The sequence below is a fragment of the Gobio gobio genome, assembly GCF_949357685.1.
Source record: "Gobio gobio genome assembly, chromosome: 21".
Taxonomy (NCBI): Eukaryota; Metazoa; Chordata; class Actinopteri; order Cypriniformes; family Gobionidae; genus Gobio; species Gobio gobio.
The window spans coordinates 43,100,711-43,113,025 of NC_137117.1; the positions used below are offsets into that span (position 1 = coordinate 43,100,711).

Here is a 12,315-nt window from a genome sequence, read left to right on the forward strand (position 1 = left end):
TCTGACATGTTCAAAATAAAATATTCAAATATATACAGTGCTGCTTGAAAGTTTGTGAACCCCTTACAGAAAATGTGAATAATTTTAACAAGATAAGAGGGATCATACAAAATGCATGCTTTTTATTTTATTTAGTACTGTCCTGAATAAGATATTTTACATAAAATCCTTCAGCTCCGGCAAATTCTTCAGTTCTCCAGCATTTTGGGCACATTTGAATCCTCTCCAGCAGTGACTCTATGATTTTGAGATTAAATAAGAAAAATGTGGACATCTTTATTCCCCATGGATCATCCCGGTAACAACACACAGTATGAAGAATCAAGGGTTCATAGACTTTTGAACAGGGTCATTCAGCTATTTTTTTGTCTTGACTATATGTAAAGATTTTATGTAAAATGTCTTACAGTACTAAATAATAAATAACATCATGTATGATCTCTCTTTTTTATATATATATTCACATTTTCACAGATTCTGTAAGCGGTGTGTGTGTGTGTGTGTGTGTGTGTGTGTGTGTTGTGTGTGTGTGTGTGTGTGTGTGTGTGTGTGTGTGTGTGTGTGTGTGTGTGTGTGTGTGTGTGTGTGTGTGTGTGCTGCTTGAAAGTTAGTGAATCCCTTAGGCTACGTATAAACACTGTACATATAAAGATGTACTTGAGTCCTATATATAAGAGGGTGAAAAAAACACTCTCAAGTAATAATTGCATTTAATATACATTTTACAAAACAATTACATTTGCAGTTTGCACTTAAGTATATTATTTCCGTAATAAGTACTCATTTATGTATTATAAATTATTTATTAAGTACTCATTATTCAATCTTAGAAAACTGGTTATTAAATCCCTTGATAAACATAACAATCTCCAAATACAACAGCACATTCCCTTGCTGTGAATTTATAATGTAACACAAATTCCTCATGTTTAAAAGGGATTCCTTTGTCATTAATTTACCGACTAACCAAAATAACAATATGTTTTGCCCAATTACCGAAGTAAATTGATTTATTTTTGTCCAGCGAGTCTTTATTGTAACGTCTGCGGACAGCAGGTGGTGCAGTTACAACAGTGTTTTTTTTATTTATTTTGTTTTATTAAATCCGCCAATAAAAACAATTAACATTCAATCCAACAACATATATTGACAATTGAATTTAACAATTAAAAGAACAACTTACTTGGTACGAGGGATAGTTACAGCAGTGTTGACATCTACGTCATACAGAAGGCGACAGTCACGTGATTTGACGTCACACGTGTGCGCAGAGCAAGCAGCTCAGCCATTTTTTTTTTTTTTTTTTATAAAAAGCTTTTTAAAGCGCGATCGATACGCTTGAAGGTCTGCTCTCGTCTTTATAGACTCGAGTCTGTATCGAGAGACCTGACATACACTGACTGCATTACATGCTCACCATCGGTTTGTGCGAGGTCAGTAGAGATGCATTTGTTTGTTATGGTTCTAGTAAACGGGTTATTACTTACCAAAATCACCATGGTAACCATAGATGCTATAGTTATTGTGAAATCTATGTATTCATTGGAGATGAAGCTTTCGCGATCTGTCTGTTCTAACTGTCTTTGGTACTTGCTACTTTGTATTTAATTATATTTTTAATATTTTTTTAGGCTCTGGAAGTCTGATAGTCATGACAGGTGAGTGTAATGCATTTAATAAAAACGTATTAAAATAAGATGATGGTTCACAAGATCGGATGTAATTATAAATATTCAGCCATGATGGTTAACCGATCAGCTACAGCAACCAGTGAGGAATTATCAACATACACCAATCAGGCATAACATTATAACAACACTAATATTGTGTTGGTCCCCCTTTTGCTGCCGAAACAGCCCTGACCCGTCGAGGCATGGCCTCCTCTAGACCCCTGAAGGTGTGCTGTGGTATCTGGCACCAAGATGTCAGCAGCAGATCCTTTAAGTCCTGTAAGTTTTGGCCGCCCATGACCCTGTGGCCGGTTCACCACTGGTCCTTCCTTGGAGCACTTTTGATAGACACTGACTAGGGATCGACCGATATGGATTTTTTAGTGCCAATACCGATTTTTTTTTTCCATCAGCCTTAGCCGATGAGCGATACGAGCTGCCGATTTTCTTGAGCCGATATTTGGAGCCGATACTGCTTTTGCTCCCTCAATTTACATCATAAAAATGACAATGATCATGATGATAACAATTTAAAAAAGGAACATTTATTGAACTAAAAAAAACACTATTTAACAAATAGTAAAAACAGGTGAGGTAGAACAAGAAAAAAAAGAGTTCAGTGGTGAAAATAAAGTCTGTAAATAAATATTTAAGCATAAAATTACACTATTTGCACGCAGTATCAACAAGCAAGCAGCATAATAAAGTGCACACTGACTGTACTATACTTCATTTTAAAACTATTTACAACCTAGTCATTAAATGGTTACACTCTAAAAAATGCTGGGTTAAAAATAACCCAAGTTGGGTTGAATATGGACTAACCCAGCAATTGTTTTGACCCAGCGGTTGGGTTAAATGTTTGCTTAAAACAACCCAATTGCTGGGTTAGTCCATATTAAACCCAACTTGGGTTATTTTTAACCCAGCATTGTTTAGAGTGTAGGTGCACTGAACTTAATCTCTTGTAGAGCAACACCAGCGGTAATTCAGGAAAAAATCTCCCAATGCTCCACGTGAAACTTCAGTCTTTCCACCTTTTACCATCGTGTCAATTCTCAATTGATTTTGATTAATATGCGCGAGGGAGAGCAAGAGAGATTGAAGACGGTGAGAGCTGCCCTGTGGACGCCTGTCTGGAAATAATGCAGGGGAAAAAATATCGGCAAAAGCAGCCAAATATTGGCCGATATACGTAAAAATCGCACTAACACTAATACTGACCATTGCATCGAAAAGCATCGATACTCAAATAAAAATATCGATACTAGGTGTTGTCTTTGTTTTTTTTTGTTTTTAAAAGATGATTTATTGCATACAATACGAATAACCTATGTTACCGAATGGTTGGGTAGTATGGGACTATTTTCCTGCTCATCTGAACCATGATCTGAACGCACGCTAATGCTGCAAGACAGAACCAGTCAATCACAGAGTTCACACACTGATGACACTTTATTCAAACAGAGCTGCATTTCCCAAAACTATCATAAGAAACCATTGATGCTTTTGGAAACGCAGCTCTGAGCAATGCTCATCAGAAGACAAAAAACATATGTTTGTGTTATTTCCCAATAAACAAATAGAAATTGTTGCCTACATTGTACAATTACACTCTTTACATTTAATGTTAAAATCTGATATTGATCATGTTCTATTCTGTAACTAATGTTAATACAAATCACGTCAGAATAAAAAGGTTGCATTTTACAGGTGAAACGTCCTGTCACTTTTTATTCGGTTTATTTTTTACTACAGTGACCATAGTTCAACTATTTGAAGATTTCCATGGTTACCACTACAAGTAAACATATTTTAACCATGTGCAAACAAAAATATGATCTAATAAGTTGCAATTAAGGCATATTGAATGTTAAAATACCCTTCAAATATAATGTTAAGTGGGTATCTTTACCCATTTTACTCTTAGTAATTTTAATAATTTATTACATTTGATAATATAAAAGTTCGGTTTAGAAGTATCGTATCGATATCGGTGATACTGGCCTTGAAAGTATCGGTATCGGTATCGTATCGAAAACAAAATAGGTGGTATTGCCCGTCCCTAGTTTGCAAACCACTGTTCTAGCCGTCACAATCTGGCGCTTGTCAAACTCACTCAAATCCTTACGCTTGCCCATTTTTCCGGCTTCTAACACATCAACTTTGAGGACAAAATATTCACTTGCTGCCTAATATATCCCTCACACTAACAGGTGATAATCAGTGTTATTCACTTCACCTGTCGCCGGTCATAATGTTATGCCTGATCAGTGTATATTTCACTAGCAGCTCAGGAAATGAACTCCATATGCAGTGGAGATGGTTCTATAAAGCTTGCACATCTGTCGCTCTTTTTTTTTACAGAGAGAATATTTGTGTTTGTTGACGAAGAGGAGCTTTTCAGTGTGATGAAGGACCTTGACTGTCTCTACTGTAGGAATCCAGTTACTGCATCGAAGCATCACCTCAAAAAGAGACATCTCAGATTCGCAATCTATTATAAAGATTCTGGCATTGGTAATTCAACGAACAGACCATTTCTACAGCAGTAGTTTTGCACAGAGATCATATGCGATGTCCTTTGTCTGTTGTTTGTGACAGGGAAGTTCTCCATCCCCTGTTATTGTGCTGATGGAGGTCACGGCAGGAGCCACTGGCATTGCCCAATGTGCTCAAAAATATTGCAAAGGACAAAGGATTACAAAATCCATATCGCCAACCATGGTTTGTGTCTATTTAAATACATTTCATATTGAATTATCTTAGAGGAGTGCCCTTTCACTCTATATATATTGTATTATTTAAGATCAAATCTGTATTGGGCTGTACAAATGTGTCTTTGCACAAGTTTGGACCTACTCGTTTATCATGATTATTATTAATTATGATTAATTATTAAGTTTATAAAGTAAACTGGGCATCTTTTTCACGATTCTATCATTGTATTCTGGGAAGTTTTCGAATGTATGTACACCTGGCGCTCTTTTTTTTTTTTTTTGATCGCCTTTTTTTCGTATCATATATTTGAGTTATTATCATAAATTAGGTGTCATTCGAAAGCTTACGAACTCTAAATTCATCCTGTGGAAACCGTTTTGAAATTGGCCGTCGCGTTACCATGGAAACGGTACTTTAAATTATTCTAGCGGGCTCCTCCCCTAGTGGGCGTCATCATGTTTTATATTACAACATTTATTTTAACTACTTTATAATAAAAATCTTTTCTAATCTTGACAAAACGCATATCGTCGGAAAGGTCTGAGTCTCAGGGTTCCATATTTGGTGACCATTTTGTGATGGAAGGGATATTTAAAGAAAAATGCATAAAAAAAAAACCCTGTGGCTATTTGTGGTACAGCGCCTAGACAAAATCTCATGGGAACTTCAATTTTTGTGATATCAACTTCAAATTTGGAACACAACTTGGTTAGACATATGGCTTTGATTTTACAGTCATTTTAGATTAAAACATTTTTGTAAAATATATATTTTATATAAAATAAAAATATTTAGTACAGTATTTGTTATTTACAGTAAATTTAAATTTCCATAACTTTTTCATGCTTTCATATTTTGAATTGTGTTCACTTCAGCAATAATCTGCCGAGTGTCTGCTTTAAAACAAGACCAAATTTAGGTCTATATTCCAAAGCATTCTCGAATTACAGCCCTTTAAGTTTGGATAGTGCATTTTCATGTGTATTCGTGTCTTCATTGTTTGCACAAGTTTGGACTCGTTTATCATGATTATTATTAACAAACTTTTTAAGATTTAAGTTTATAAACTAAACTGGGCATCTTTTTCAAGATTCTATCATTGCATTCTGGGAAGTTTTCGAATGTATGTTGAGAGGATATTTTTCCTTCACCATATGTTTAACTATAACTCACTCGATTGTGAATGTGCTTTGATTTTGTCCTTCCTTTGTTCTGGGTAATACGCCTGCAGTTATTAATATCATTTGTTTCTGATCTGTTTCATGCAATTGCAGGTGTTGAGATGACAGACAAATCCACAGGTGAGAAATGGCATTTATAAATGATCAATGATGTTTATCCAATGATCGTAATGCTTTCTGTGTCTGAAACCACAGCAATTGCCCAGTCATTCAGTAATGACTTCACACTGGAACCGCCAGGGGTCAATAAATACATATTTAGGTGGTGTAATATTATAATAACATTTCATTAATCACATATTAAGATAACCCATGCTGTTTAAATGACTAAAATACCCTAAACAGACAATAAAGAGCAATAATAATCCACCGCACTGCATAGAATTTATGACGTGCAGCGACAAATTCAAGCGCACAGTTTGAGCTAATTAATTATTCATTTGTTTAGTTATATCATTTTAATAAGAGAACAACACCAATAAACTTGGGGTAATCATAAAAATTGTAAAATATAGTTTTTCAGGAAACGGGCAGACTTGAATAAATAGCAACACAGTTGCAAACAATACACAATAAAAAATGACAAAACAAAAATGTATAATTCATTCGAAGTTTGAGCATTTATGAATATGCATCTTCATTTGGTTGTGTGACTGTCTACAGTAAGGCGACACGTTGCTCAAACACAGCGTGAAAATAAAGGAATTATATAGGGGGAAATTTGACCCGCTGGTGCTTATAGGTATAAATGCCCCGCTTTTTAATATGTTTTTATCTAAATAATTTTTAACAACAGGGGATTGTAAATAACACCATTTTAGTAAAAGTCAATGACTGGGAGACTTGGATATTTTATTGAAAATCTGTCATGTACATTTGAAAAACAGCCATGGGTAAATTTGACCCCGTGGCGGTTCTAGTGTTAAAGGTGCAGTGTGTAAATTTTAGCATCATCTAGTGGTGAGGTTGTGAATTGCCCACGGCTCACTCCTCCCTTTCGAAGCACATAGAGAAGCTACGGTGGCCAGCACAGGACAAAGATGTGGTCGTCTGAGACTGCAGAGAGTGACTAGAGCTGTGTAGAGAAGTTTGTCCGTTTAGGGCTACCGTAGAAACATGGCGGCACAAAATGGCGACTTCCCTGTAATGGTGCGTTCACACCGGACACGATTCGCGCGAGTGATTTACATGTTAAGTCAATGCAGAGACGCGAAATGGCATTCTGCGGCGCGATTGAGGCGGCGAGATTCGCTCAAGTTGAAAAATCTGAACTTTGGCGGATATTTCGCGCCGCGTTAACCAATCAGGAGCTTGCTCTAGTAGTGACAACAATGAGGAGAAAATCTGTATATTAATATCTGGTTCAGACAATATGATTATCACTGTGATAACAATAAATGACATGAAACACAACCCAGTCTCTTTTTGTTAAATTTCAAGTTTATGTATGATCAATAATACAAAAGTATAAGTAATGTATAACAAGCTATACATGAAATAAAGCAAACAATTCAGTCAAACATTCAAAGTCAGTGCTAGTAGGCTAACGTTACAACTGCAACATACAGTTATAGCCTAAAAATATAAAGTAATGAAACTTATCTTTGCCCTCAGCCTAAACGATTTGCCAGGGAACAAATTATAGATCCATGAGACCAAAGATCGGCCGTTACAAGACGAATTATAGCTCGAGACGCCACAGAGACATCAGAACCAGCGGCAGACGGCAGAAGGACTGGCTGAGGAAAGGTTGCCCTCGCCGGCTTTGAAGAGCGCCGCTGATCCGCTGGAGCTCACATCTCCGAAAACGGCAGATAAAATGTTCAAATAGGCACTCTTTATATAAATAAACCACAGATTTGAGCTTTAAACAACTACATTATCGACTGAAAAAGTCTTAAAACTACGTTTTGTCACACATTAACAGTAGATTTTAACAGAAAAAAGACATGTAAACACAGCCCATGTCAGCCATTTCTCAACGAGACGAGCCGCTGGCGGAAGCCCCGCCCATGACGCGAATTCGCGTCTGTTGTGCAGTGAATGTCACGCGCGATTTGCGCGAGTAAACTCAAAATGTACAAGCGTCCACCTTTGCGCGATTAGCGCAAATTATTTGCGCGAATCGCGTCCGGTGTGAACGCCACATAAGAGGACCCGCAGTGTGTGTAGATAGAAATGGCTCATTCTAAGGTAATAAAAACATAACGCTTCATTATGTGAGGTCTTTATACACCACTGAAAACATAGTTATGTATATTATATTGCATTTCTGTCAATAGATCCTCATAAATATTACACACTGCAACTTAAAAATTGGCATTAAACACGGAATAGGCTTTTCTTCTTTATTGTGACGTATCAGAGTGAAATGGCTTCTGGAACAAGAACAAATGTAAGGCAGGGCTTGATTTTGTCCTTAGGGAGTTGATTGGATGGTGGTGGATCTCATGTGAGTGACAGGTTGCCCCACCCTCACCATCAGAGAAGAGATGCAAGAGGGAGGGGATATTATTCTGATTAACTCTTTCACCGCCAGCATTTTTGATCATTTGCACAACAATTTCATGGCCCCCAGAATATTTTCTTTGAGTATCTGAACATGCAATATGTTAAAAGAATAAAAGCAGAGCCTATGCTTTTAATCACACAAACTGTTTTATTCTAGTTTCAAAAAGATTTCAAAAAGAGAGAAAATCATGTTTTTGTCAAAGACTACATCCAGATTGGAAAAAGTAGTTTTGATACAGCTAATTTTGCCCTTCATGACAACTGTGAGGGGGTTGCATAATTAAGGGCGTGGCCACTTGAATGGCGGAGCTAGGCGGGCGTGGTTTCAGTCTCCAGGCACCTCAGCTTCACCCACGTCCCGCCTCTTTGCCCATTTCCAGTTATCCGGGAGTGACGTGCGGTGCCAAGATGGCGACAGCCGGCTCCACCTACTTTGGCCATCTAAAAGGCTCTTCAGAAACCTACGGGTGATGTCACGGACACCACGCTAAGTGAAAATAGCATGTTTTCATAACGATAGATGCTATTTACACTAAGTGCAATTAGTAGCCTTTCCGATCTGATATGTGATGGGAAAAGGGATTAGAGCGAGTTCCGCAAAAGGCTGATTCGAACCTCGGGTCAATTTGCGTCCACTTTCTGCCACACACAAGTAATAAACCAGACATCAGTGGGTGGAGTTAGTGCAAATAGCATTCGCCAACAGCGAACATTTACATAGTGTAAATTAGTGTTAGACCGATATATCGGCCGATATTTGCTATTTTTACGGCTGCTGCGTTCGCAGATATTTTTTCCCCTGCATTATTTCCAGACAGGCGTCCACAGGGCAGCTCTCTCCGTCTTCAAACTCTCTTGCTCTCCCTCGCGCATATTAATCAAAATCAATTGAGAATTGACACGATGGTAAAAGGTGGAAAGACTGAAGTTTCACGTGGAGCATTGGGAGATTTTTTCCTGAATTACCGCTGGTGTTGCTCTACAAGAGATTAAGCTCAGTGCACCTACACTCTAAACAATGCTGGGTTAAAAATAACCCAAGTTGGGTTGAATATGGACTAACCCAGCGATTGGGTTGTTTTAAGCAAACATTTAACCCAACCGCTGGGTCAAAACAACCCAATTGCTGGGTTAGTCCATATTCAACCCAACTTGGGTTATTTTTAACCCAGCATTTTTTAGAGTGTAACCATTTAATGACTAGGTTGTAAATAGTTTTGAAATGAAGTATAGTACAGTCAGTGTGCACTTTATTATGCTGCTTGCTTGTTGATACTGCGTGCAAATAGTGTCATTATTTTATGCTTAAATATTTATTTAGAGAATTTATTAATTCTTGTTTAATTTATTTTCTTGTTCTACCTCACCTGTTTTTACTATTTGTTAAATATAGGTTTTTTTTAGTTCAATAAATGTTCCTTTTTTTAAATTGTAAGTTTTAAATTGTTATCATCATGATCATTGTGTCATTTTTATGATGTAAATTGAGGGAGCAAAAGCAGTATCGGCTCCAAATATCGGCTCAAGAAAATCGGCAGCTCGTATCGCTCATCGGCTGATGAAAAAAAAATCGGTATCGGCACTAAAAAATCCACATCGGCCGATCCCTAGTGTAAATGGCCGATATTACAAGACTGTAGTCTGTATTGACACTACAGTGCTTATTTCTTAATAAATGTATTTGTTATTTGGGGGGAAGAACAGAAATGTCTGATTTAAAGCTACTCTGTGTGATATTTTTCCCCATCTAGCGGTTAAAAGGCACATGACCATCCAGTGAATATTAGTTTCTGTTCCTCTCAATTCCGATTTGGTTTTAACTCCTACGGTGGCCGATTTAGTCCAAGATTAACATGTCTTCCAGTTCGACCTCGTCCACATTCGACACGGTGCCATCGAGTGTTAAAACGCCAAAGGCGAAGCTTGAATTTACGGGTATGTCCCTCTTTGGCTGATGTACTTTCAAGATGGAGGAGCAACATGGCGACCGGCATTTGAACCCTCACCCGTATGTATTTTCAATAAACTTACGAGAATACTTTATTACTTGAAAGAAGTAAATATACATTAATGAGCACATATATTTTTGAAAGAACTAAGTGTTTTTAGCTAAGAATAAACTAAAAAAGTTGCACAGTGTAGCTTTAAACATGCCTGATCAGCTAGCATTACTCTGGTTTCAGACACAGCCATTCCCAAATTGCAGTTCATCTGAACTGTTTTTCTCTCCTTCCAGTTGAGCTACAGCCTACAACAGTCCTGCTGGAGACTCTGCAAACAGACCATGAAGACAGGACACCAGGCTATAAGTCTGCATGCCAAAAGTGTGGAATCCACTTCACGACCACATCGAACCTGAGACGGCACGAGAGGCTACAGCACGGCCAAGAGCAGCAGCCCATGTTGTGCATCGATGCCAAAAATGCAATCTATGTTACACCCAAAGATCTGCATGGACCAAGAGTGCCCATTCACATCCGTAAATCCTTCGCCTTACAGATTCTGCTCTGCGAGTTGGAAGAATGCTGGGATTTCATGAAAGCGCAGGCCCAGAGAGGAAATCCTGGGAAAGAATGCCGTCACCTGGTGCGGACTCATCACGCGCGGCCTTACATTCCCCCTCCGCCGCTGTGTGTCACCTCTCAGGAGGAAATGACCCGCAAACACGTCCTGTCCGAACCGGAGAAGCAGGAGTGCCAGGACATGAACTCAAGGGCATGTTTAGAGGGAGTCGATTGTGTGTACCCTATCTTTTGGGAGGAGCATGAGCTTTCAGAGAGATGCGTCTACTTTTCAGTCTACACCGACCTTAAGGACAAATGGTGTCAGTTTGGGAGGACACGTGTCTCGTTTGATACCAAGTCTGGCAACTGGAAGTGTCTGTGTGAACACAAGAGGAACCGTTGCGTCCACAAGTGTTTATCTATGTGGTGGTTGTTCCAGGAGCGTCCTGAGTTGTTGCGAAATGCCCTGGATATCAGCGCTGAGAGTGTGGACGTGCTGGAGGAAGAGGAGGTGGTTAAAGTCTCTCCAGGGGGAGATGAGCTCTACTAGCCCAGCGCTCATCCATCGTTTTCAGTCAATAAAAACACCGGCCTTACCCTTAATATTGCCTCGTAATTTGTTAACGGTTGGTTTGCAAAAACTCATGTGCTGTGCTGGTTAGGATGTTGCTACACTCGTTTTCTTAAAGGGTTAGTTCACCCAAAAATGAAAATTCTGTCATTAATTCCTCACCCTCATGTCGTTCGACACCCGTCAGACCTCCGTTCATCTTCAGACACAAATGAAGATATTTTAGTGTAAATCTGATGGCTCTGAAAGGCCTCCATTGGCTCAATGCACGGTTCACTCTCAAGACCCTTAAAAGGCACTAAAGACGTCGCTACAAAGTCCATCTCACTACAGTGGCTCTACAATAACTTTATGAATAGGCGAGAATATTTTTTGGGCGAAAAAACCCCCCTAAATAACGACTTATATAGTTATGACGATTTCAAAACACGGCCTCATGAAGCTTCGAAGCGTTATGAAGCATACCCCTTTTCCACCAAGGCAGTGCTAGAGCTAGTTCAGAGCTAGTCCCAGTTCATAGTTGGTTCGACTGAGGAGCTTCTAAGAACCGGTTTGCTTTTCCACATGCTGAGAGCCACAACAGAGCCAGTCTTACGCCACTGAATACATCTCATCTCTCTCAGCAACGCTAGCGAGGCAGCGGCAGTGTTGCCAAGTCTGTGGTTTTGCCGCGGGCTGTTTTTTCATGTCCGCGGGTTGAAGCGACCCCAATTCTGTGATCTTTAGCTTTGGGAATGCGAATTTTAGTAGGCAACTATGCCAAAAAACACATATTTTACCGGGGAAGCCCCCCTGAAACGCGATTGGGCTTGTTTTGAGTAGCAATTGGGCGGGTTTTGTTGTGAAAACCTGGCATCCCTGGGCAGCGGGAAACACACACACACACCAGGCTTGTTCGAGATGCATCGGCGCTGCGCAGACCGAACCACGGATGATATATATATATAAAAACGCATGAGTGAATCAAAAGCATAAGGAGTCATATCTCGCTGGACTCGTTATCATACGGCGATCGGTCAGCACAGCTGCGAACAAGCCTTCCATCAACAATGCAAACGTTGCGTTACTATTCATTCACATGGCTTTACGATCCTACATCGGCATCAAAACACAACGAAAACACAGCGAATCCAACGCATTCATGCAGCTCGCCGTCA

General features: G+C 39.1%; 1 protein-coding gene across 1 annotated transcript; it reads left to right on the forward strand.

Annotated features, from left to right (window-relative positions):
* The first annotated feature begins 1,243 nt into the window (after nucleotides 1-1,243).
* On the forward strand, nucleotides 1,244-11,273 carry LOC307117890 (uncharacterized protein). Its single transcript, XM_079803116.1, has 6 exons — nucleotides 1,244-1,433; nucleotides 1,632-1,658; nucleotides 4,038-4,190; nucleotides 4,275-4,397; nucleotides 5,666-5,692; nucleotides 10,320-11,273. The coding sequence occupies exons 2-6, from the start codon at nucleotides 1,652-1,654 to the stop codon at nucleotides 11,135-11,137; spliced, it is 1,128 nt and encodes a 375-aa protein (XP_079659242.1). The 5' UTR covers nucleotides 1,244-1,433; nucleotides 1,632-1,651; the 3' UTR covers nucleotides 11,138-11,273.
* The last annotated feature ends 1,042 nt before the right edge of the window (nucleotides 11,274-12,315 follow it).